General features: G+C 41.9%; 1 protein-coding gene across 2 annotated transcripts in view; it reads left to right on the forward strand.

Annotated features, from left to right (window-relative positions):
- LOC138630254 (neuronal acetylcholine receptor subunit alpha-7) overlaps positions 1 to 21,441 on the forward strand; it is a 44,783-nt gene extending 23,342 nt beyond the window's left edge. The window contains exons 5-11 of one of the 2 annotated variants that reach the window (XM_069714469.1): positions 2,818 to 2,897; positions 5,211 to 5,378; positions 11,859 to 12,053; positions 15,670 to 15,756; positions 16,136 to 16,245; positions 19,760 to 20,149; positions 20,544 to 21,441. In XM_069714469.1, coding sequence (XP_069570570.1) covers positions 2,818 to 2,897; positions 5,211 to 5,378; positions 11,859 to 12,053; positions 15,670 to 15,756; positions 16,136 to 16,245; positions 19,760 to 20,149; positions 20,544 to 20,684 — 1,171 coding nt within the window. In that variant the 3' untranslated portion in view covers positions 20,685 to 21,441. Of the gene's footprint in view, positions 1 to 2,817; positions 2,898 to 5,210; positions 5,379 to 11,858; positions 12,054 to 15,669; positions 15,757 to 16,135; positions 16,246 to 19,759 lie in introns of both variants that reach the window. The other variant, XM_069714468.1, reaches the window with a different exon arrangement.
- The last annotated feature ends 6,428 nt before the right edge of the window (positions 21,442 to 27,869 follow it).

Below are 27,869 nucleotides of genomic sequence, written 5' to 3' on the forward strand. Positions count from 1 at the left end.
TTCCATCCCTCAGTTGTGATTCAGTAAACAAGCTAATTCAGCTAATTCCCTCCTGTTTCCTGTTGGCCCTAAATATAGTTCCTCTCCCCGCGTCAGGATTAATACCTCTCCGTTAACACACTCATCAGAGCGCTGGCTGTGGGAGGCTCTCTGCAGGGTGCTGACGAGCGTTTCAGCTCATTAACTGAGCAGCGCTCAGAAGCAGAGTTTGATTCTGGGAAGGAGGGCGGGGTTGTCAGAGGGAATATTGACCCGGCTGGCTTTAATGAGAGCCGACCGATGAACAGAACCGGAGCCTGACTTTGAGTTATTATTGGGTCAACCTGTGCAGCAAACTTACTGTAGTCACTTCTGAGTCTTCTGCTCTCTGACTTCTGCAGGTCAAACTTTCTAAAGGTGAAACAGTTTCTGAAGTTCATTTTCTGTATTGATATTTCTTGATTATGTTGGCGGACATATTATACACAGATACTGATACATCTGCTGAAGCTGTTATTGGTTGATGGATGTACCTCTGGATCTCAGGCCAGGAGATATAATCCTGTATGCTCCAGGTTCCAGTTAGATCTTCATCACCTAGAAAACCTCCAAAAGAAAGCTTGTTAGAAGTATCCTGTCTGCTGTCTGAACCATTTCAGCTGGCTAGAACAGATGTTCTACTCTGAGCTTCTTCTTCTTCTGTCTGAGCTCCTCAAACTGTCTCAGAGGCTCAACTCAGACACCTTGAAAAGGAATTTCAACTGTTTCTATCCGTGATTTAGTCGTTCCCCAGGGCCCACGCCCAGAGAAGATCCTTCTCCTAAATTCTGCACACGACTCCTGCCCTGATTGGCAAATGGCGTGAGAACCAGCCGTAGATCCCTTGTTAGCAGAGGACGAACAAAGCAAATTAGTTTTAAAGTGGACTGTGTTAATCTGCAGAGAATAAAGGAGTGACGGGTTTCTTTCAGCCTTCACCTCGGGAACACCACACCGCAAAGACTACTTAACATCGGGGCCGCGACTGCTTAACAAAGCAGCACACCAAGGAACCCCTTCATGGCACCACAGACTGTGTTTAAAAAATGGATGTAACCTCGGTGACGTCACCCGAAGGTTTCCTGAAGAGCTGTTTGGAAACTCAGTTCCGGGTCACCATCTCAGCAGTGCCTTACTCAGCCAGCTTTACTGCTGACTAATCCAAAAATGTGGAAAGAGGTGGTGTTGGTGGAGCAGAGGGATGCCAAATGAAACGTGGATGCTGAAACCTGCAGGCAGCTCGCCAACTGTCACAGTACCTACCTGTCAATCAAAGCAGCCACGTCTTATTCATGCGTAACTTTAATCCTTTATACATTTTAAATGAATGACTTGTATACAAATTTATTCCCACTAACGTTTTCAGGAATTAGGAAAATAGCTAACCATTTTTTGTACCCGGTGGTAAACATGTTTATTTCTGGACATCTGAGCACAGAGATCAGCAGGGATGGATCTGGTTTTGGAGCCTGTATCAAGTGTCACACAGATGGAGGGTGCTGCATGCAAACTAACCGTCCTCTTTTCTAACCGGCAGCATCATCATACTGGGATCACAGAAATTAATCAAAATGTGGTTTTGTTGTTTTATTTTTTTGTCAGTTTTAAAGTTCTGGTCGAAGGTCTGGATAAAAACAGTTTGGTTAGACTTGTGTTCAGTACTAAAGAAAATAATGTATTCACAGTCAGCTTCTTGTCCTAAATATTACAACATTTATTTGTTTCCAAAATTTTAGCTGCAACAGTGATCAAATCTAAACGAGATCTGCTCCATTTCCTCTGTGAAAACAGGAAAACGTGTTCATTACCTGAGCGGGGGTGATGCACACCAGCAGGCTGCCTTCACTGTGATCATCAACACCACATTTATTGTTTGGGCACAGCACAGCAGCTGTTTTCCAAGTAAACAGCATAAAGGCAGAGAGCTGCAGGGACTCGTCTGTTTGTTGAAATCTGTTTCTGTGTTTGAAAGAGGAGATCAGAAGTTCACGATGCGAAGAAGTCAGACTCAAATGAATTTAATGTAACTAAAAACACAATAATATATGAAGCCACATTCAAGTATTACATGGTTCCTCTGTGGAGTCAAATTCAACTATCTGAATAAAAGAAACTGATTTTAAAAAGAGGAAACATAGATTTTTGTCTGTCAAATTAAAAAAATGTTTTTTTTTTTTAAATGAGCATGTTGTGAGACATTTTTCAAATCTGATGGCAATTTATTAAAACTTAAAACTACGTGTTGAGAACAAGTGAGAACACAATGAAAATTGGAAAATAAGGATCATTTTCAAAACTGGAGGATGTAAGTATGCAATTTTGGAAAGTGGAAACATTTTGAAAAAGGCTGAACGTGAGAACATTTTGGGAAAATTAGGACATTCTGAGAAGTGAGGATACAAATACACAGACGCAGTATCTGGAGAAAATGCTGGACTTTTTAAAATAGTGCAGACATTTCTTATTTTAAGACTTGTTTTAGGGTTCAGGACAGAATGAGATTTAGTTGAGGTCAGAGGGTTTAGATAATGACTCGTGTCCAGATGTGTGTGTGTGTGTGTGTGTGTGTGTGTGTGTGTGTGTGTGTGTGTGTGTGTGTGTGTGTGTGTGTGTGTGTGTGTGTGTGTGTGTGTGTGTGTGTGTGTGTGTGTGTGTGTGTGTGTGTGTGTGTGTGTGTGTGTGTGTGTGTGTGTGTGTGTTGAGCTGCAGCCTCGGCTCAGTCGGCCTCAGCTTCATGAAACTATGATTTACTCTCCTGATGGATCGTGACTGTCAACCTGTCTCCGTCTCTGTCCGCAGCGCCGATGAAAGGTTCGATGCCTCGTTCCACACCAACGTCTTGGTCAACTCCACCGGCTACTGCCAGTACCTGCCGCCAGGTAACGCACTCACAGGCTCCTCCCACTAATACAGAGACACGTGCCCGGTTTTATAGACCCCGTTCGTGGTTCGACAGATCAAACATTCAGCGTATGGGAGCTTTCTCTAGTGTGGAGGTCAATCATGGCCAAGACTGAAATATATGAATATCTCAACAACCTTGGCTCTGCAATACAATTTGCTGTAGACATTCAATATTCCAGATGATGGATGAACGGTCGGTCGGTCGAGCCAAAAATATTCAATAATGTAAGTGAAATTTCAAGCCTAAAGGCTCCTTTATGCTCTGAAACCCTTGGTGGTTGTTGTTGTGTTTGTTTGTTTTTACACAAAATGACTTTTATTAACACACAAAATCAATAGAAGTTTGTTTGTGATGAAATATCTGAGTTTTTTTTTAATAAGTTTTCAACTGCATCTTAACTTTCTTCAACAAATGTGATATAAATTCAAGATGTATTTGCTGACATACTTTGAAGGAAAAATGGAGACAAACTCAAAAAAATAAACATTAAGTTTAAAATCTTTTAATACAGATGTACCTCTATGCTCAAAGATGTGATGTAACTGCTCAGAAAGAGGTTGGTGCTTACAAGCTGGCCTGCTACTAAAAAATGTCCAATTATTTCAATAAACATACAATATTGTAAATACAAATTTAAATTTAAAGGGTCTTTTCATTGGAAATGTGACTTTTTGATTCAGCCTGTATTTTAAAATCAAAGGGATGATGTCAAATAAATACTTTTTAATAAAGGCAGATGGATTTTAGTCATCTGTCTACACACACACTTCTTCATAGTTTTTGTAAATGACTCCATCAACCCAGGTTTATGGTGGTGTGTGTGTGTGTGTGTGTGGGGGGGGGGGGGTTCGAGGGTTCAGCAGGAAGTCAGGAGCAGTAATAGTCCTGATAAACGATGTGAGACTCATCATGACTTTCAGCCTGGCTGCTGATGGAAGTCAGACTTTAACACTCACAGTTAATAACACTGTCATTTAAAAAAAATATGTCTGTTTAAATTGGACACAACCAGCACAGGTTAACAGGAAGTAAAGACATCATCAAAATATGTGAGATAATTTATTGTTGCTGTGAAACAAACAATATAAATAAGCAGACTGAACAGTATTTTAGAGCGAAACCAGAAGATGGCAGGAAGAGGAAGAGAAGCCATCAGTCGATCAGAAATCAATAACCAATAAAAGTGGAAACATCTCGAATACCGCTGACAGCTGACTTTGATTAGTGCGTCGGGGGTGTCGCGGGGGGGTGCGGTGGTAACGGAGATGAGTTCATGTTTGATCTTTGAAGCTTCTGCAGAAAAGTCCTGCAGCGAATCACTGGAGCCTTTGATGATTAACTCATGAAACCTTTTAAATGACTAAAACAGCAAAGCTGACGTTTGAGATTGAGCAGTGAGAAATGAAATATGATGGGAGTTAGTTTATCACCTAAAAGTAAAATAAAAACAATGGTGGCAAAACTAAATAATGGAACCAGTGAAGGAGAATGCAGCCGAGGATTTTATTCGAGACAACAACAGTCTTTGTTCTCAGTTGGTGGAAAACCATAGCAACCTGCCCAAGTCCAAAAGAGAAGTGAGGTGTTTTTTGGTGCCTGACAGGTTATTAGTGGCGTTTCAATCTCAACTTTACAGACGTGGTCGGTGCCCCGACGGGTCTGACCCAAACAGGTGCCTCTGATCCGGTCCTGGTGGACAGAGCAGGTCACAGGGGGGTGTTAGGAGAGGAGGAGGTTCGGCCGGACGGTTCCTCCAGTTGTGTGTCAGCTGTAAGAGGGAGAGATGGTGGAAATGGTTCTGGAAACAGTGCCAGGGACGGATGTGATTAGCATCAGGTGACTCATGTTGACGGATTACTCTGTATGTACTGGGAGTAGTGTGTGGACACACACACACACACACACACACACACACACACACACACACACACACACACACACACACACACACACACACACACACACACACACACACACACACACACACACACACACACACACACACACACACACACACCTTGTGTTTGTTTGTTATGTTTTGATGATAAACACAAATAATATTTTCAGCTTTTCTATAACTTTGTGCTGACTGACCTGTTTTTTTGTCCTCTACATTTTCCCTTCAGTGCTTAATTTGAATCTTTATTTTGTCAATTCTTTATGTATTTTCCAAATATGTTATAACGACATAAATGACCAAGTTTTCCACACGTGATTGTTTAAATTGTTTAAATAGAATGAAGCTGATCTTCACCAACACTCATCTGAATGTCTGTCCTTATTTTAGGAATATTTAAGAGCACCTGCTACATCGACGTCCGCTGGTTCCCTTTCGACGTGCAGCGCTGCGATCTGAAGTTCGGCTCGTGGACGTACGGCGGCTGGTCTCTGGACCTGCAGATGGTTGAGGCGGATGTCACGGGATACATCGCCAACGGAGAGTGGGACCTCGTCGGTAAGACTCCTCAGACGAGAGTTAGTGTGAAGAACTCACAGGAGTGTATAATCTCACCAAAACTGGACAGTTGAACGCGATCATCTCAATTTCTGCTGAGATAATAAAATGTTAGGATCAGATTTTGACATCAGCAGCTTGAATCCATCGATGCAACCATCCTTGTTTTAACGGTCCAGGCTGCTGCTGCTGCTGGTGTAACGATGTGGGGAATATTTTGGGGTTTGAACGAGGGATCTTCCTGAAAAAGAAACTAAATATTATGCTGTTCTTATGTAGAAAACGCTGATGTCGCAAAATAAATCCTGTCTCATCTACCTGGTTTAATAAGTCTGATCTTGCAGAATCCATTTCATGTAACCAAGCACTGAGGTTGTTTTGAGAGACACGCCAACAAAGTGCTCAGTGAGTGCAAAAAGGGAGTGCTTATAAATTTGTTATGCACTGAAATGCCATTTCTCATAATTAATCAATAAGAAAACAAAAACAAATCTGAGTTAAAAAAACTTAAAAAAAAAAAAAAAAAGAAAAGAAACTGAAACAGTTATAAAAAGTTCTGCCTGCATCCAACTGGCCAAGAATCGGTTTACAATCTCCAGTCCGGACGCACCTTGTTGAACTCTTGTTTGTCCCTTTAACTCATTTTTTTGGGAACATAACTACTGATTTTGGGTGATAAGGTGATGAAGTCGATGCTCAGTGCTCCGGGACCTCCAGCAGCAGCCGGCAAAACCTGATGTAAATACAGAGAAAACAGTCAAACGGTATATACAGTGTATACAGTATTTCCTTTTTTCTAAAACATTATAGCTGGTCTTATAACTCATACAAGTCTTCATTTTAGAGTTTTGATTATGGAGTCACCTCATGTCTCAATGCCACCAATGTTTTTAAGGACTTAAGATGTTTAATGAGGACTTACTTTACTCTGTATCTATGATCAGGAAGAGCTGGATGTGCCTAAAATAAATAATATAAGACAGAAAGATAAAATACGCCTGATCAAACTGATCAACAATGAACAGAACCTCTGATCAAACCTGGCGAAGGAGGAAAAAGGCCCAAAAGAAGCCTGATTTCATCGGATAGAAACCTTTTTAAGCTTGTTTCATGGTGAGACAAGTTTTTAAATTAGTTTTTAAAAAGTTTCCATTCAGGAGTCTCTCTCCCCCACAGCGACAGTTCGTATTTGTTCAAGAATACGTCGGGCTTCACTCGGCCCTTAAATCCTCAAAGCGACAAGCAACTTAAAAGTCAACCGAGCCCGTCTGTCTGCTGTGGAGTCAAAGGGTTTCCTATCAGCGCCTCCATCACAGCATCAATCTCCTGCTAATTAAACCCTCCTGCTGCTGCGCCGGGCGAGCCTGCAGGGCGAGCAGCCCGGTGGACCTGAGGGCTGATGGGAGCGCTGCTGCCGCCGTCCCGTGCAGACAGTTTATACTGCAGGCTGATACACACAACCGAGCGTGATGATTGAGTGACATTTATTCCATCAAACTGCCCCTCCGATTTCTTTCACCGCTCTGATTGGATCCTGGAAGAAATGCTGTGATGCGGAGACGCGAGGGCTCCTGGTGTCTCCTGAGCAGATGAAACCCAGTTTAGTGTTTTAATAAAGTCGTAAAGATGTCTCATCACACTCGTACTGCTGCATGTTGGTGCAGAGAACACACATGAGAAGCTCTGGAGGTTTATCTTCAGCCTCATTAAACTCAATGAAAATGATGTCATTCATTAAATCTAACTGTTAGACAGGAATTTGACCATTTCCCTGACTCGTATTTGTTCCCTAACAATGGCCCCTATCCTTTTTTTTTTTAGCTGGTCTCAGAGCAGGTCCAGGTGCATTTGCATTGTGGAGCAGAGCGAAGGGCTCTTTCTCTGTTCTTGTACCTAATTGCTGTTTTTGTGGCTCAACATGAACGCCGCTACGCCGAGAGGGGTGTGTCAGTAAAGATGCAATGTTGGTGTCAATCCTGAGGTGAAAATACACTTCCGCTTCCGCCAGCTCAAACTAGGTTAAGATTTATCAAGATTTTATCACCAATATTGCTGATCAATTCTGTGTTCCCTACAGAGACTCCTCTCTTGTGTCAAATCCAAAACACGGGATCTCCCTCCAACTCCAGATCAGGTCATCAGCTTCACTTTCAGTGTTCAAATCTCTCTTTTTTTTTTTTTTTTATCTGTTTTTGTTAAAATTGTGTTCAATGCTTTGCAGTACTTTTGTCATCTGACCTAACTGGACTGGAATGTTCCACAAAACACAAACAAAGCGCATCAACGTTGAGATCAAAAAGTGTCCGTTGGTACGTCACTTCAGGTGCAGCGTGCACCGATCTCTTTCAGCAGTATACCACTCCTATGTACTGAAACATGGTGGGATGCTGCTCCTTTTCTACCCGTTCATACGACGTACCCACAGTAAATATTAGAGCTGGACTTCGTTAACGGAGTTGATGTGAGCCGAGCCACGGTAATCACCAAAAAGGCTAACGTGTTGGATTTATTAGTGAACACGCTCACACGTTACATCAGATAAAACTCATCGTGGAACATCAATCAGGCGTCATATTTATTATTCACCGTAAATACATTGAGTGATTATCCAGTTGCTATTATTGTAGCGTGAGCTGTTTTCTCCTGGGATCAGTACGTAGGAGTTATGTCCCGCTGAAGAGGACTGGGACACGGTGTTCCTGGAGGGACATACCACCAAGCAGGTTTTAATCTCAGCGTGTCGCACAAAACTGCATGTTTGCAGTTGCAGGTTTTTTTTAAATGCTGGCTGTAACAATGTAAACGCTAACATACTTGACCAGTGGTGACGCTGCAAGTTCTTGAATCTTAAGAAAGGACCACACCCCGAGCAGGGACTTTGTTGGGGTAAACTTTATTCCTGGGACTTAGTTTTGACCCTGGTTGTTCTGATGAGAAGGCAGGTAGGAGAATTTAATTATTAAAAAGATGTCACTGTGTTAATGTGGTTCAGGACCACACAGATTACAAAGCCTCTGAAGATCAGAGGTTCCCTCCTCTTCCACAGAGCTGCAGTTGGAGATGAATGAGGAGCGTGGGATCGTCCAGAGTCTCCGGGGAGCTGAAGCTGCTCTGTTTGTACCGGCTCAAAGAGAGTATGAACCGGAGACAGAGATAACAGAGGATGAACGCCTACCTCCTCTACAGAAGCTGCTCAGCCAATGGCCCATTGAGAGGAAACCTAATTGAAAATCTCAACAGCATGTTTCCCATTTACTCCCCTCCATCACCCACCAGAGATTAAAGCCAATGTACTGAGCACAGTAGCAATGTATAGGCGAATGAAAGGCAGCCGGGCGTACGGCGCTCTATGGGCGACGGATACAATAGAAACAGGAAGTTTTTATCTGTTCCCTCCTGCAGTAATTAATCAGAACAATAACTAGAAAAAAAAGGGGAAGGAGAGACTCACTGGAGCCACAAATATGATTTATCCGTGGTCTAAATTGAAATGGTCGAGGTGGTCTTAGGCCACTGCCAGCGTGTTTTCTGCTTTATATTGCAGAGCTCTTTCCAATTTTTTATTTCCACATTGACTTCAGTGTCAAACATCGTTGATGAGAGGTTCGACAACTGAGGAGTTGTAACCAAAAAACACTTTTTGGCCGACATCCAGACTCATAATTTAGGTCGAGTTTTGATGTTGTCTGGAAATAAGATTTTGCAACCTGAGGATGAAACATTGAGATTGAAACGGCTTTAAGTCATTTAAAGGCCTTTTTCTGTGCGAGTTACTCAAGTTAATGCTTCTGGTGTAAACATAACAGAAACATACTCATGTCAAATTGAAGTAAAAATACATTTATACTAAATGTAAATTTGAAATAGAGGGCCGTGAATTCATGACATTTAGAGTCTCAATAATGCTCTAAGAACAGCTCTCTGTGCATTTGTACTGTGTAAGATGGATCTGATCATTAACAGTCATTAGCACATAAAATAAAGCTCTCATGGTTTTAGGGAATCAGACATTTGTCAAACGTACTTCTATGTGCGTCCATCAGCAGCAGCAGTAACAGAGTGCTTTATATGTAATGTGAGTATGGTTGCAACTTTTTTTTAACTGTGCACAGCTGTTGTGTTGACATGAACACCAACATCATGCAGGACCAATGTAGTGAGAATCCAGCATGTTTAACACTGAATATGAAGAGCAGAAATATATCTTTGTTTTAGCTTTTCGAGACATTTATTGACTAATAATTCCAGATAGGAGAGGCACATTTTTCATATATTGAGGTCTGACTGCGTCCCCTGTGGCTATATTACACGCTTATTGTTTTATTCAATGAAATATCCAATGTGTTCACTTGTATTACAAAGGTCAGAGGTCACAGACACACGGTACAATAATCCTGTGAGGAATAATGACAGGCGATGGGGAGAAATGTTCGGGGAAGTAATAAACTCAGATTGTTCTTATTAACTTCTTGTCATGGGCACATTTGAGTTGATCATGTTTTGATTTTGAGATCCATCGCTGGCTCAGACATTATGGCAACAGATTATCATTCCAGTAATAAAATCCAAGCAGACCTCATTAATGTCAGTCATCCTCAGCTTCACGCCTCCGAGCTGCAACACAGATGCAGGATTTGATTTTGAGTGAAATGTTTAAATATCTTTCCTGTAGAGGAATAAATTACTTTCTGTGAGCTATTTGAGGTGAAATAGTCTCATTTACCGGCAGGTTTAGTGAATGTGACTGAAGCAAATGTTTAGCATTTAACTGAAGGAAAATATCTCTGTTGTATGTCATCCGTTTTATTTTTCTTGAACCCAGTGGATGAATTTCTGAGTTTCTGTTTTCATGAGAAAATTATAACTTTGACACTTGAAACAGCAGCTTATATTACTTACAGCGCGTTTATCTTCTGTAGGTTTCTCTTCAGATCGATAGAAAAGCTGCCTGACAGTTGCAGTTCATCGAGAACGCGGCTGCTCGAGTCTCATTAAAAACAGAGACAACTTAACATCAGTCAATCTCTCTGATCTCCGCGTCGCTTCTTATCTGCTACAGAGTCGATCCTGAAGTTCTTGTAACTGACATTTAAATCCCTAAACGCTCCAAAACTTGTTTCTCATCTTTTGATTGAGCATCAACTCACCAGACAGCTGAGATCAACCAGAACTGTGGCATCAAATCAGAGTATGAAGACGCTGGTTTTCGTTACTGTGCTGCAAATATTAGTCGTTTCATTCAGTCGTGTATTTTGTTGTTTTAGTCTTCATTGTTTAAACTTAAGCTTCAACTTCAATATAGCAAATTAAACACAAAATAACGGATCACATCACAGAAAGACAAACTGAAGAAAATAAAGGATCTTTTTTTAGTGTAAATAGTCATTATGGAGAGAAACCGTCCGGGTTTAAAGAGGAATCCTGATTTCTGCAACCAGATAAGATTTCTACAGACTGGATATAAAAGTGTTCGCAGCTTCAGGCTTTGAAAAATGGTTCCGATACAGAAGTGCCTCAAGCTGCTGTATCTTGGTGTTGTTAGCTAAAGTCACTCCTTCTTATTAGTTTTCTGGAGGTCCATCTGAAAATAATCCCTCATTCATTAGAAAAGAAGATTCAAGAAGACCTGTTTTTGGGGGCGTGTCTGTTTGATTGACAGGCCTGTGGTGCAGTCAGGTTACAGCTATCGGTGGGCGGGACGTAGTATCGTCAGGAAAAAACTAATTGTCATATATCTGGGGAGACTGTGTCGGTGTACTGGTGCTGTTTAAAACTCAAAGTGTGTTCACACAAAATATGGATTTGTTTTTTGTCTTTATTGCACTTTGTATTTAAAAAAAAAAAAAAAAAAAAAAAGCCTTTAAAACATCAGAGGGATTTTTTTTCTGGACTATTTTGGTGTTACCTTGCATTAGTATTTGCATCTCATCTGACCCACAGAGAAAAGACTGAGCTGTATTATTACAAATCGTTATGTATTTATGCATTTATTGATATCAATCAATATCTTTTCGTACATTTTGGTGCCGTTCAAAGTGCTTGACAGATGATTGACAGGCTAATAATAAAACTTAACAATTGTAGACCAGAAAAATGAAATAAATTTGAGAACAATTTGAAAACAATAAAAAAACGACGATAGAGATAAAAGAAATGTAGACGATAGATTAAAAGCGAAAATGACAATAAGAGCAGTAAAACAGTGGGATAAAAAACTAAAAATAAGAATGAAAATGAGGACAATGAAATGCATTAAAAAAATAAAAGTATGTTAAAGTGACTAAAAGGACAATTAAAGTTATAAAAGTGTGAAGGAAATAAAGAAAGAAAAGAAGATAGATACAGCTATGGTACAGTGGAGGTTACTATGATGGGATGTTATTTCCCTGTTCAGTCTGGAGATCCCTTTAAAAAACCTCCACATGTCAGATGTGACTCTCAAACTCAGCCACAGTCTGATTGCTGCTGTTTTCTCTGCAGAGGTTCCCGGACGGAGGAACGAGCGCTTCTACGACTGCTGTAAGGAGCCGTACCCCGACGTGACCTTCACCGTGGTGATGAGGAGGAGGACGCTCTACTACGGGCTCAACCTCCTCATCCCCTGTGTCCTTATCTCCACGCTCGCGCTCCTCGTCTTCCTGCTGCCTGCCGACTCCGGAGAGAAGATCTCCCTGGGTGAGGACTTATCTCTCTGTTGATGCTGACAAGTTCTCACCTCATCCCAGAAAAAAATTATTATTTTCAGGATCCTCAAAGACTCTTCGAACCAGCACCTGGTCAAATTCAGCAGTTTTTCACCAAAAAGCAAAATGCTTTCACATTTGTGTGGACCAGGCGGCAGGAAAGAGAACCGTGATGCAGACTCGTAGGATTTTCTAGCAGTAATATAGAAACTTCTGGGACTGTCTCTCATGCAGTGATGAGACAGTCCTGTTGGTAGATCAATCAGTGATGTCATCAACCATCAGTGATGTCATCAACCATTAGTGAGGTCACCCATTGGTTTGTGAACGTTATGAATCCTCCAGTTCAGATTCTGTCCGTCACCGTCTTGTTAGTTCGGAGTGGTTTGAAGCAGGAAGTGACCATATTTGGATGAGCTGGGGGAGGAGCTAGCAGTGGATCTGACCAATCTGATTGGAAACCTGACGATAGCTGTAACCTGACTGCACCACAGACCTGTCAATCAAACAGACACGCCCCCAAAAACAGGTCTTCTTGAATCTTCTTTTCTAATGAATGAGGGATTATTTTCAGATGGACCTCCAGAAAACTAATAAGAAGGAGTGACTTTAGCTAACAACACCGAGAGAACTGATGGACACATTTTATTCACTTTGGATTTGATGAGAGAAGTTGAATGGGAGTCTATGGAGCCGGAGGCTTTTTGGAGCCGACCTCTAGTGGCACTCGCTGGTATTGCAGCTGAAGGTACTTCTGCAATGATAATTCTTCAGACCCAGAAACTACGTCCAGTTTTGTACACAGTCTACAGTAGACACTCCCAAATAAGTCTCGGTGGAGCTCGTTATAATTTGCACATGTTGGTGCTTGAATGTCTCCATTTATAGATTCATGTCCTGCATAGAAAAATTCACACATAATCACCACCTACAACAGCAGAAATATGAGAAACAGATACCTGAACATAGACAAGCTGGAAACGATCTGTTTATGTAATTTGGTTGAGCTGGCCTTTTAAGATATCCTCTGTCCAAGCAGTTTTGGGGTGTCAGGTGGCTGCTGGAGGTATTTCAGGTGGCTGCTTCCTCTGCCGAGTCCTCACATGACTGATGTCTCAGAGTCGATATTCATCAGCCATAAAACATCCTGAAACAGTAAGTTAAAGCTGCTGCGAGGCTTCCAGCTGCTGAGATCAGATACAGTGTCTTTCAGTAGGAATGTAATTTACACACTCAGTCAAACCTGACTGTCAACGGGACTATCGGTCTCCACCTCCCGACGTCCGGCCGACGCTCTTATCTAGAGCTACCGTTAATGAGCCGGCAGGAAGAGATTCAACAGGACATCTTTTATGTAAAAGCAGACTTAATATTATTTTTTACAAGAAAAAGAAGAGAAAAAAGATCGATACTGGTAAACGAACACATTTTAGGACCTGCACACCTCCAGGACACTGAAGGAAAGATTTTGTCCGACCCCTTCCACCCTGGACTTTGTTACAAACAGTGTACTTCCCTTAGTACCCGAGCACATAGTCCTCTTAGATGTTAGTACACTTGCTTGTGTAGAACTTGATTTTGACAGGGTTGCTCAGTCATTCTGCAATTACTGGAAAGAACAGAAACATTTGGACACATCACCTGCCAACATATCTGACAGCTTAATTTTGTCACCCAGAATTGAACCAGTTTTTCTGCTCTTTGGTTAACGCACACATAAAAATCACTGGTGGATTCTATCCAGCAGCAGTCAGTGAAAGATAAACACCTTTGTGTGATGTCGACGGTTCCTCCTTCTGCGCTGTTTTTTGACCGCTTTGATTACGTGATCCGTGTATTTCTAGTTCGCTGCATGTTTCCGTACTCGTCAGTGTGAACGCAGTTATTTCGTTAGCGAGTGTTAGTATGTAAGTATGCCAGTTAGAAGGCGCAGGTCTGTTTTGACAGCTCGAACAGTTTCCTTTCGACTGCAGTTTGACTGACATGGACTTTACACATCACACGCATCAGAGCCGCTGCTCATAAAACCATGTGCTCAAAATAAACAACCTCAAGTGCTGATTTTGACCCAGTGATAAAACTACTCACAAAGGTTTCAGCGTCTCGACGCTCCGAGCGACGTCACGGCGCGGCACACTGTTCACGCGCAACAGGAACAGTCTCTGAACTTTGTAATCCTCTCTGCATATTTCTGTACTTCAACGGGAATTTTTGTTTATGTACCAGTTCGTTATATTTTTCTAACTCAATCATTTGGTCTTTCTCTTTGGTTTTTTGAGAGTTGATCACCACCACACCAGAAATAATTCCTTCAATATGAAAACTTATTTGGCAATAAATCTGATTCTGATGACACGATATGATAATATTCACCTCGCTCCACTTTGTGTGTGTGTATTTGTGTGCGTTGGAGGGAGGGGTGTGTGGGGGGGGGTGTATTCATGTATGTGTGTGTTTGTGTGTGTCTGAACTTTTATGGTTTTGTCACATCTATTGATCCTTTTATTTGGAAACATTGAGAGGCAGAGAGGTGGTCTATATATCTCTGACCTTTGACTTCTTCACCTCCTGACAGGTGATCATATAATTACAGTTCATTGTGTTGTTTGACCTGAATGGAGTAGTTTTACCTCGAATTTATATCGACACATTAACAGGACTGGAAACTGGTCGTAAACTAACAACAACCGCAGAGCCTGACAGATGTTGTAGTGATGTCACTGATGTTGTAGTGATGTCACTGATGTTGTAGTGATGTCACAGATGTTGTAGTGATGTCACTGATGTTGTAGTGATGTCACTGATGTTGTCGTGATGTCACAGATGTTGTCGTGATGTCACTGATGTTGTCGTGATGTCACAGATGTTGTCGTGATGTCACTGATGTTGTCGTGATGTCACAGATGTTGTAGCGATGTCACAGATGTTGTAGCGATGTCACTGATGGGTCAAACAAACAGTCTGATCATGTAGATGTACATCCAGTGACACAATAAACTGAGTTTAGTGATATTACCCAATTAATTTGATCCAAATCATAGAACATAACCTTTACATCTATTTGTTCGTTTACAGATAAAATACATATCTGACAAAAAAAATATGTAATTTATGTACATAATTTGGAAAATTAATTATTCAAACTTAAGGTTATAGTCATGCAGAGCCAAACCACCAAAAGGCTCCTTTCACCATCAGAACCGCACCATATTTCAGGATTTTATGAAACATCTGGTGATAAGTTTAGAAAATTACAGGGAATTATATTTCATATTGTCCTTTGAGGAATGTTTTTGAATCGGCCATTTGGAGTTCTTGAAGATGCAGACTGACAGTGATGATAAATCGTTGCTCCATAGTTGGTGCTTAATATTCTGAAATTATGATTTTGGTATAATCTTATTTAAGATTAAATGATGTAGTAATATAAACATGACCCTGACACACGTTTGATTGTTGACATGTTTGTGTAAATTAATCGGTTATTGTGTTTTCTTCAATTCTAAAGTTCTATGATATTTTAGGACGTCACACACAATCACACTTTTTGTAATTAATAATATTTTGTGTAATTATTGTGAGGAATGAATAACTGCTTCTGTCTGCAGGTATCACGGTGCTGCTCTCTCTGACGGTCTTCATGCTGCTGGTAGCTGAGATAATGCCGGCAACATCCGACTCTGTTCCTCTCATAGGTGAGTCCTCCATCACAGTTTCCCTCCATCACCGTTTCCCTCCATCACTGTTTCCCTCCATCACTGTTTCCCTCCATCACAGTTTCCCTCCATCACTGTTTCCCTCCATCACTGTTTCCCTCCATCACAGTTTCCCTCCATCACTGTTTCCCTCCATCACCGTTTCCCTCCATCACAGTTTCCCTCCATCACAGTTTCCCTCCATCACTGTTTCCCTCCATCACAGAAATGGATCAATGGATTAATGGATCAATCAGACAGAATGACACCTGAGTATTCTGATCTGACTCGACTCTGGTGTGTGTTTTCTCTTTTATAAACGCTGAGCATGCATTTATGTTCCTCTAGATGAACTGACCTTTGACCCTTTGTCTCTCAGCGCAGTACTTTGCGACCACCATGGTGATCGTGGGACTGTCCGTCATCGCCACAGTTCTTGTTCTGCAGTATCATCACCACGACCCTGACGGAGGACACATGCCACAATGGGTCAGTGTTCGGTTCCTCCTCCTCCGGGAGTCCGGCGTGGTCTCTGCATTCTGCTGAATCAGCGTTAATGAGTAAACGAGATCTGTGTTTCAACGAGAGCTTAAGTCGTTCCTCTTTATCTCACAGCTTGAGATGCTCAAAGAAAAGTACACATCTAGCTGTTGTCAGCCGCTCACACACACACACACACACACACACACACACACACACACACACACACACACACACACACACACACACACACACACACACACACACACACACACACACACACACACACACACACACACACACACACACACACACACACACACACACACACACACACACCCCTTTGGGAATCTGAAGAAAAGAACTTCCATTAAAGTGGATTTCAGTTTGAAGGTCAGAGCTCTTTCGTCTGTGTGTGTGTGTGTGTGTGTGTGTGTGTGTGTGTGTGTGTGTGTGTGTGTGTGCGTGCGTGCGTGCGTGCGTGCGTGCGTGTGTGTGTGTGTGTGTGTGTGTGTGTGCGTGTGTGTGTGTGACTGCCCTACTCTGATGTGTGTTATGAATTTGAACGCTCCTGCTGAGGAAGAGGAGGGATGACCGTGAAGGTGAAGCTGCGACACTAAAAGGACAAATCGACCGGCTTCTGTGAGAAGTGGAGCTCAGCAGCATGTTGCAGAAAATATTTACAGTCAATCTTCAACTTAAGAAAACAAGTTTTAAAATCAGGTCTGTGATTCTGTGTAAGAACCAGTTTAGTCCAAATTCATAAGGTTTGTTCTTCTTCACTTTGCCTTCTGTCACCGCTCACTAATTTGTACACTGAGATTTATTCTGACAGGATTTGAACTGTTGACCTTTCAGTTTTCATCTTAAGTCTTTAACCTTGAAGCCACCGCAGATGATCCAGCTATTACTTGACAGTTCAAAGCAGCGTTGCCGACCGGTTGCTGCAGGGTTTTCATATAATCCTGGTTCACTCCATGGTAACTGGTCAGCTGATACAAAAGCAGTTCCCACAGTTTTGTGTCGATGTGTAGCAGGTTAGCTGTTTAGTATACCATACCAGACATTTGTAAGTTAGCATTAAAAACTGAGGCCTGATTTAATAAGATCTCAACTAAAGGGCATTCAATTGCTTGTTTATTCCAACAGTTTGCACATTTATTTTGCACCTGTTTTGAGACAAAGAGTAAGTGTGTCATTGATATCTGGTTGAAATCATTTAAATGAGGGGTTTGTGTGTTTTAACATGATTCCAGCCATGGAAAACAGAAAAGGAAAAGGAAATTTCATCCCACTGAATCAGAGTTACTAATGGAGGAGGCAAATAGGCACATTGTTTAGCTGAAGCAAAGAAATACAAATATAATGTGAAGAAATGCTTTATGGGAGATTATCAGCAAGAAAGTCACTGCTGTGGGAAAAACAAAAAGATTAAATTAGGAGATGACAAGATATTAGGCAAAGAACAATATACAAATTGGCTTATAATAAATAATTGGCAAATAAAACAGGAGGGACGGTGGATGAGGTCCGGCTCTTTCTGTGATTTCAAGAGGATTCATCCTGACGGGAACATGATCGTCTGTTGTGAGCTTCATGGTACACCAGATGCTCCAGACGGGAGCAAAGTGGTGGACCAACAGACACAATGAGAAAATGTATTTCCATCCTTAGAGTCAAAAAAAGGTGCTTTGTAGGAAAGTAAACACAAAAATAAATGGAGGGAAAATAAAAAGAGCAGAAAAGAGAAAATTGAAGAGAAGATCAGGAAACTTAAAATGTTCCAAAAAAACAAACAAACGAATGTTAAAGAAAATTAAATGTAAATGCATAAAAAACAAAAAGGATGGGAAACTGGTGCAATTTGAAGGAAAATGAGAAAAGTAACAGCAAGGAAAAGAAAGAAATGTAATTAAAAGTGTCCAAACATTTGAAGGTGTTGGTGAATTTAAGGGATTTAAACTCTGCTGTCCAACTTCCTCCAGATGAGTCCCAGGCTGAAGCAGTAAATGTTGGAGGTCTGACTGATGTTCAGACTCTCAGACAGTCAACAGCCAAGAGTTTGACAGCTAAATATTTAATGAGCGACTGTGTGAGTGTGAACTGAAATATTGGACTGGAGGAGAAGATTTCCTCTGAGAGCTGAGCAGGCACACATCCACTTTATTCAAGCTCTATTTCCATCTGCCTACACACACACACACACACACACACACACACACACACACACACACACACACACACACACACACACACACACACACACACACACACACACACACACACACACACATGAACTCGTCACACATGAACTCTTATCTTTCTCACGCACATTGGTTCCATATAAACAAGTTTTTGCATAAATTAATTTTAAGTAGTTTGTTTTCATGTAAATGTTTTTTTACTCCTTCATTGTAAAGTCAACTTCCTGATAACTTCACTACAGTTCCTGTTTGTCTCCTTTGATCGTGATACCAGAAGCTTCACACAAACACTTTATGATTGTCTCATTAGATTTATCTTTCTGCATAAATGTTTGCATTGATAACACCGTAACTCCGCAAAACTTGAACACGTTAAGCTAATGAATTCAGATTTTATGTGTTAAGTTTGTAGACAAATATTTTGTCAAAAAACAATTAAAAAAAATATTTGTTTATGAAGTAAATTATTTGGCCTGATTATGAGAAATCTGATTTTCTCATGAACACGATAACTTGAAAACTAAACATTATGTCCCGATCTGCTGTATGTACATATATACAGATGTGCCAAGTTCACAGACTGGATATAAAAGTTAAGCTCCCAGGTCTGACAAATGAGGCCGAAGCAGAAGTGTCTTCAGCTGCAATACCAGCGAGTGCCACTAGAGGTCGGCTCCAAAAAGCCTCCGGCTCCATAGACTCCCATTCAACTTCTCTCATCAAATCCAAAGTGAATAAAATGTGTCCATCAGTTATCTCGGTGTTGTTAGCTAAAGTCACTCCTTCTTATTAGTTTTCTGGAGGTCCATCTGAAAATAATCCCTCATTCATTAGAAAAGAAGATTCAAAAAGACCTGTTTTTGGGGGGCGTGTCTGTTTGATTGACAGGCCTGTGGTGCAGCCAGGTTACAGCTATCGGTGGGCGGGACGTAGTATCGTCAGGTTTCCAATCAGATCGGTCAGATCCACCGCTGGCTCCTCCCCCAACTCGTCCAAATATGGTCACGTCCTGCTCCAAACCGCTCCGAACTAGCAAAGATGGTGACGGACAGAATCTGAACTGGAGGATTCATAATGGCTGTTAACTAACCAATGGGAGACGTCACTGCTGGTTGCTGATTGGCCAAGACATGAATGTTTTTTTATTCACTTTAAAATAGAAGCAAATCAGAAATTGTGATAGGCTATGAAATCCATTACAAAAAAAATCTAAATAATTCAAAATGTTTTGGTCATCTGTGCAGGTACGATGTTTTGTTTTTTTATCAATTCAATGAGAAAATTCTCACCAAAATTCTTTTCTTCTCCTTCTTCTTCAGACTCGTGTGATTTTGTTGAACTGGTGCGCCTGGTTCTTGCGGATGCGGCGTCCCGGTGAAGCGAAGGTCCGTCTGGCGTGTCACAACGCCGCCAAGCGTCGGCGCGGCAGCCTGTCCAGCCTGGAGCTCAGCGTCAGCCAGGGGTCGCTGCGGCACCACCCGCACGTAACCAACGGCAACCTGCTCTACGTGGGCTTCCGAGGGATGGAGGGGTTGCACTACGGCTCGCCCACGGAGCCGGAGATCCTCTGCTCGAGACTGGTGGGAGCCAGCATCGGCAGCGAGGAAGAGGTCCTGAGAGCCAGAGGCGGGGCCGCAGCAGGAGGAAGAGGAGGAGCGGCGGTGGGCGGCTCCACCCTGGAGGCGGAGCTAAATCAGATCCTGGAAGAGGTGAGGTACATCGCGAGCCGTTTCCGCGGCCAGGACGAGGAGGAGACGGTCTGCAGCGAGTGGAAGTTCGCCGCGGCGGTGATCGACCGGCTCTGTCTGGTGGCGTTCTCCCTCTTCACCATCCTCTGCACCATCGGCATCCTCATGTCGGCTCCCAACTTTGTGGAGGCCATTTCCAAAGACTTCTTCAGCTGAGGAGGAACACAGGAAGTGACAGCTGACCCACATGTCCGCTGTTGTTTTTTTTATTGTTGCCAACAAATCCCATGTGCAGACCCCAACCAGTGTTAGTTTTAGTACTTCCAAACTCTCCCTGCAGCTCTCAGCTCACAGTTCAGTTTCCTCTGCGAGGCCTAAATCTCACAAATATATTGTTTCTGTTTTCTTTTTTCAGGCTCAATTACAATCGATTCCAACGGTGACCTTTCAGAGAAAAAACGACTTCCTGCCTGCTTCCCGACCTCATCGCTCTTTCACTGATTTAGTGAGTCTTGATCTCAGTGATGACAGCATCGCCTTGTTCAAAAACAACTAGAGCCAATCAGAGCTGTCGAGGCAGGTTTAAAGAAATTCTTGAAACCTGAAAGCATTTTGGAAATTCCACTTTTAGTTTTTACAATTACAACGAAAAGATAACGACTGCAACATGTGGATGTTCAGTAAAAACTAACTGAGACTGAAAATCGTTCCGTAGTTTCCAAGTGACGTTTGGTACCAATGGACCAACTCTTGTACTTTGTGATAGTTGACGCGTAGTTTCAGTATCATCCCGGAGATACACTTGCTTTAAATCACGCGTTCCCATTTGCAGGATGTTTGCCTCGCGTATCCTGCGTCTGTTTGGAGCGTTGGTTGTGCACGTCCTCAGAAATTAACGCAACTCGTCCCCAAAATGCAAAAATACACGTGACCGGTAAGGGCGGTGGTATCCTCGTTTCACTGGTGCGCCCTCTGGTGGAGTCCTCCAGTAACACGCCGAGTACATAGTCAAGTATGGGAACAAATACGTTCACGACGCAAACAGTTGTCAACGCAAATGCGTGATTTAACAGAAAGTAGATCTCCGGCTTGAATCCATCTCCTGTTGGTGCAGTGTTCAGCAAAAACATATATATGTAGCCATGTTTATCATTATTATAAACATAAACCACTTGGTGCACAGGAAAAGTTCTGATTTGAGAGAGTTACACAGTGAAAGTATTTCTTGACTAATTGTTTTTGAGTTTCTGTTCATCGGGGAGCTTCAGTGGAGATTATTGAGCTCCAGACGGAGACATGCTAACCGTTTCCTTCTGATTCCAGGATTCATGCTAAACTGACTCCAATTATATTCAATACTCCAGACATGAGTGCTATTAAACTTCTCATCTGATTCCCAGCAAGAAAATGTCAGAGCACAGTCTCCCATAAATCTAATCTAATCATAATGAGTCTGTCATGATATCATGATATTCATTATGGAATTGGCTCCAGCGTCAACAGGTGAACCTGAGGAGTGTCGGACACATGCTATCCTGAAGCTGTGAGCCAAACACTGGAGGGTTGTTATCACTGTCTCAGTTTAAGGATGGTCTTTGGCACCACATGTGCGCATCACTGTTTATTTATGCTGTGTGCTCGTGATCGACAATATCTGCAGATGTCAGCGCTCCTTTTTCTTCCTTCAGAAAAAAATATTTCCTGCAAGAAAAACAACTTTGGAAACAGACTCAAGAAAAACGGATCAGAAACCTCTTTTAACTGTTTCAAGTTCAAACATAACTGAATGTTTTTGTGACACTCAGCAATAACAGCTCATCTAAAACTGATCTGAAAGTTATTCTCACACAGAAGTCCACAGAGAATAATCTGTCCACAATAGAGCAGTAAAGTCATTTATTCACCAATTCAAGTTTAACCATTTTTCTTTAGGATTTTTGTCTTTGAATAAAATAGAACATGAGTGAGTCTGATGATGGGATGCATCTGCAGCACGGGGGTAGAAAACCTTCCACCACCATGTCATGATAACTTGGTACTGAATCATTATTGTGAGCTGCCAGTCTTTAGAAACAAAGCAGCACGTAAAGCCTTCATGACGCTCCTGGTACGTCCTGAAAACATGGTGAGGAGTTTATTACTGTGAGTTTCCATCAGGCGTAACACGGCTTCAATTTCTTTCCTTTTTAAACTCTTGCAAATCCAAAAGTTTAAAAACAACTGTTTACATTTTGGCTCCCACTTCCCTGACCTGAAACAAAATTTAATATGTGTTATAAGTATTATATTAAACCTCTAAACATCTTTTTTATTTATTATTCTCTTAAAAACTGTAACAAATTTAGCATTTTCTGTCCAAAACCATCAGTTTACACAGATGTCACTAAGTTGTACAGTAAAACTCTAAATGTGTGACGAACTGATCACCAAAGTATTGATCATAGAGCCTGGAAAGTATTCACATAATTCATTCAGCAGCTGTAAAGATGCAGTAGCAGTGTGAGCTGTCTCAATTTAAGGAAACCTTTTCCTCCTAACTGAGTTGTGTGCAGAAGCATCACATCCAAAATTTAAAAAAAATAAGTCTGTCTGTGGCTCTGGCAACATTTAACTCTGATTCATACAGTTGAAGGCACAAAAACATCATGTTCATCTTCTTTTGGTTTGTTTTTGCTTCCCTGCCTCCATGTGCATCTCTAATGATGCAGTTCAGAAAGCTCCCCGTGATCTGTGCCAAACAAAAGCTCATGTGATATTTATTGTGTTCAGATATATTCTTAATTGCTTGCAAGCAAACTTATAGCATTAAAAAGCAATAAAATAAAATGACCAACAGTTTATCCCTTCATCACGTCAGCTGATCACGTGAACTAACAGCAATACTTCAGTCCAAGAAGACACAAAACTATTCTGTGCTTTTATTCCTGAAATGGTGAACAGTAGGGAAATATGATTTTATATCAGCAGATACACATTGATGTGACTCAATCTCAGACCTGATATATGTTCTTCATTATTTGTTGGAGGAAAAACTAAATATTTTTAGACCTTAGATGAGCATTGCGGGAACGTGTGAGTGATTCCAATCAGCTCTGTTATGTACAGATACTGTTCCCACTTTATTTAAACTACTGTTGATGGTAAGTCAAGAAAAAAAAAAGGCTAATTGTGTTTAAATATTCTAATGTAAATGTAAAGTGATCCCTCTGAGAGTGACGTCTGAGACCTGAAGGATGGTGGTTCATTGGATCATGATGTGGGTGTCCAAGCGGATCCGTCAGTCGTGGTTTGTTCAGTCACAGTTGGATTTCTGTTCAATAAATGTATTTTCTTACACATCAACGAGGATCCTTTCATCCGTTTACACTATAAACACTGGAGGTTTGGATGATACCCGCTCTGTCTGATGAGCATCTGACTGGTGAGAGGTTCCACTAACAGGCTTTATCTATTGAATTCATTCCTTTACATTGATATTATTATGTTATTACATTCTTTACATTTGCCCCCATCACACTTTCCTCTACAGTTGTGATGGTGTTGGATGGAGAGAAATAGCCTCAATAATGGGGCCAAATGTGTGTCTATAAAAATGTTTTCTTTTTATGATTTATGGTAAATTTATACTGATCACAAGTGCATTGTTCAGTTACTGTGACTAATTTCTGTCCATAGTGTTAGACACTGTTGCCAGTGGCCAGACACCCACCATGGACAATCTAATCTAAGTGAAACACTTTGATTTAACGCAGTTTTTTTCCTAGTATTTTGCCCGATAAACAACACTGTTATCTCTGACATCCTCTCAGATAACGGGAAGACGAACACTTTGTTCACACACAGAAACAAAGCTTCAGGCAGTAGCTGTTTGTTTGTGTTGTGCTGTGAGAGAGGAAGCTGTTCATTTCTGCTCATACAGTTTGATTATTGTGGCTTTTTGCTGTGATTTTCGAGTTTCTCCAAACTGAAGTGAGGTCGTGCTGCTGTGTGATCATCACCTGAAATGACATCTTAATCATGTCTGAGGGTCGGCTTTAGATCAGGTGATGAGTGACCTGCCACCTGTCCCAGCTGAAGTCTCTGAGCTCCACACGGACACGGAGGGAGATGTATTGTTTGTGTTTGAGGAGTTGTTGATGCCAAAACCTGGATTAATCCAAGACTTGGCAGAGAGACCGCTGAACCAAAGAGACAGACAATCAGAGCGACGGAGGAGCAGCAGATGTTCTGAGACTGTTGTGATAAAAAAGCAACAAAAAGCTGATTGGCTGTGAGAGTGTGTGACTATGAGTGTGTGTGTCAATATTCTCGGTGTCTGAGTGAATGGAGGGCAATTTTCCAGATTGTTCTCCGGTGGAAGTCGTTTCCACTCCTCCTTTTATTGTGTGTCGTTTCTAATTTGGCCCGCTGTGGAGCGTCTGCCGGAGCAGGAGAGTCCCACTGATTTCCAACCAGCAGCCAGAAGAACCAGCAGCTCCTCCAACAGATTAAAATATGTCCACATCTTTAAAAAGAGGCGATCAGCAAAGACTTTTACTGCTCAATGGTAAAGACAGATCGGGAGACAATATATCTGCCAGGTATCACCAGCTGCTCTGACTTTGATCTGTCCTGAAGTGGAACCACATTCATGACATTTGGATGCTGAAAAAAATAATGCATCACATTGTGTGTAGCAGAATAATCCTGTCTTGTAATATTAGAAACTGCTGTCTCTTTTTTTTTAAGTCACAGGTACCAGTGTGGTACACCAACACACCCCATCCCCAAACTTGTCCCTCACAACTGACCAGGTGAGGAAAGAACTGAGAAGGATCAAGGTGAGAAAGGCCACGGGTCCAGACCATATCAGCTCAAGGCTCCTCAGGTCCAGCGCAGACCAGCTGTGCAGGATAGTGGAGCACGTCTTCAACTTGAGCTTGAAGCTGGGGAGAGTACCACAGCTGTGGAGAACATCCTGCGTGGTACCAGTCCCAAAGACCTCGCGACCCAAGGACTTCAACAGCTTCAGACCGGTGGCGTTAACATCCCACCTGATGAAGACGCTAGAGAGGCTGGTCCTTGTACATCTCTGCCCCCTGGTGAGCTCATCTTTGGACCCACTTCAGTTCACCTACCAATCTGGCATCGGGGTGGATGACGCTGTCATCTACCTGCTACACAGATGCCTTTCTCACCTGGAAAAGACTGGAAGCACTGTGAGAATCATGTTTTTTGATTTCTCTAGTGCCTTCAATAACATCCAGCCTTTACTTCTGAGGGACAAGCTGGAGCAGACCGGAGTGGACCACCACCTCACTGCATGGATCTTGGACTACCTCACCAACCGTCCACAGTATGTGCGGATACGGGAGTGTGAGTCCGACCTGGTGTCCTGCAGCACGGGGAACCCACAAGGAACCGTTCTTGCTCCATTCCTCTTCACCATCTACACCTCAGACTTCAAATATGACTCTGCTAACTGCCACCTGCAAAAGTTCTCTGATGACTCTGCAATTGTCGGCCTCATTTCCGCCGGTGATGACAGAATACAGAGAACTGAACCAGGACTTTATAGGATGGTGCCAGCGGAACCGCCTCCAGATCAACTCTGGTAAAACCAAAGAGCTGGTGGTGGACTTCCTCCGGGGTAAACACTGTCCTCCGGTACCAGTGAACATCCAGGGAATGGACATTGAGATGGTGAGATCTTATAAGTACCTGGGTGTTCACTTGAACAATAAATTGGACTGGACTGATAACACTCATGCAATTTACAAAAAGGGTCAGAGCAGATCTATCTGCTGAGGAGATTGAGGTCTTTTGGGGTACAGGGAGAACTCCTGAGGACCTTCTTCGACTCTGTGGTGGCATCAGCCATCTTTTATGGATCGGCCCGCTGGGGCAGCAGCATCTCGACGGCTGACAGGAAGAGACTGAACAAGCTCATTAAGAAGGCCAGCAGTGTGCTGGGATGTCCACTGGATACGGTGGAGGGAGACAGGAGGATGATGGCCAAGCTATCATCCCTGATGGACAACACCTCCCACCCGATGCGGGACGCCCCGGCGGCTCTGTGCAGCTCCTTCAGCCACCGGTTGATTCGCCCCCGGTGTGTGAAGGAGAAGTACCGCAGGTCCTTCCTCCCTGCTGCTGTCAGGCTGCACAACCAGCTGTGCTCCCAGTAGACCACCGAACACAAAACAAACCTGTGCAATATAAATACACCGTGCAATACAACAATTATTCTGTCTGTATATGTTTAGTTATAGTTATATTTAATACAATATAAATTCACTGTGCAACACAACAATTAGGGAGGCTGTGGCTCAGACAGTAGAGTGGGTTGAACACTAATCGGAAGGTTGATGGTTCAATCCCCAGCTCCTCCTGTCCACATGCCTAAGTGTCCTTGAGCAAGACTCTGAGCCTTAAATTGCTCCCGATGGTGAACCATCGGTGTGTTGTAAGTTGCTTTGGATAAAAGCGTCAGCTAAATGTAATGTAACAATTATTCTGTCTGTATATTTTCAGTTGTAGTTATAATTAATACAATATAAATTCACTGTGCAATACAACAATTATTCTGTCTGTATATATCATATTTTTTAGTCTGGTTAGTTATATTTTAGTTATAGTGGATTTGTACTTTTTCTTAGTCAATGTCCTTTACTGTATTACGTATTTATGATACTTCCTGATACATCGTTTTTTACTGTCTCTTGTTTGCACTATCCACTATGCTGCTGTAATCCTGTACATTTCCCCACTGCAGGACTAATAAAGGATTATCTTATTTTATCTTATCTTATCATATCTTATTCATGCTCCTCTTTGCACTTTTAATACTTTGTGTTAACTTTTTTCGCACCAGGAGACACAATTGTTCAACTTCTCAGCGATGTGCATCAACTCTGCAGGAAGTCATGAATTTGATTACATATGCCATCCTTTCTAAGACACCTCAGTACATGGACACATATTCAGGGTGCACTGGACAGACTTTAATGTAGAAACAACGGACCTTGTAGTTGAACCAAATGGAAAACATTAACCCTATAAGATTTTATTGTTTATGTCAACAGCTGGAGTTTATAAATTTACTTACATTTGGGGATTTTACCTTTAAAATTCTCAGAATAAATCACAGAAAACCTGATTCCTTGTAAAAAGTTTAGAGCTCTGCTGCAGTGTTTTGACTTCTATACAGTCTACGGTTTTGACAGCCATACTGCAATAATGCAACATGCAGCTGCTGCCCTCTAGTGATGAGCTTCAGCAGTGCAGCACAAGAACACTGAAGATGCAATTACAACGTGTCATTATTAATTAAGTTTTTAAAACAGGTTTTATTGGCTTTAAGAGCTAAAAAACAACAACAACAACAAAACTCTGCCAAAGCATCAAAATACTGTTTGGACAGAGCAATAACATTAATATGAATTTCATCAAAACATAGATGGACAGTTATTATTTAGTGTGTGTGTGTGTGTGTGTGTGTGTGTCCCTCAGGTTGTGGCATCTTGATACTTGTTGTGCAGCAGCGTTTGCTGTGTCACCTGGAGTATTTGGAGAGGTCATAAAACTCTTTTAAATCTGAAATTCCAGAGTTGAGTGGGAAGTAGCAGCCAACCCTCCACCGGTGTTCTTCTGTTCTTGTCATTTTGATTTCCTGTTTTATTTTGGTTACTTACTCTCCTCTCGTTCCAGGTGTCTTGACTTTCTGCCCTCTTGTGTGATTACCAACCTCCACCCTGATTGT

Source organism: Brachyistius frenatus, unplaced genomic scaffold (assembly GCF_029030835.1).
Source record: "Brachyistius frenatus isolate BFR_SWC_R1_liver_20210118 unplaced genomic scaffold, ASM2903083v1 Contig_131, whole genome shotgun sequence".
Classification (NCBI taxonomy): Eukaryota; Metazoa; Chordata; class Actinopteri; family Embiotocidae; genus Brachyistius; species Brachyistius frenatus.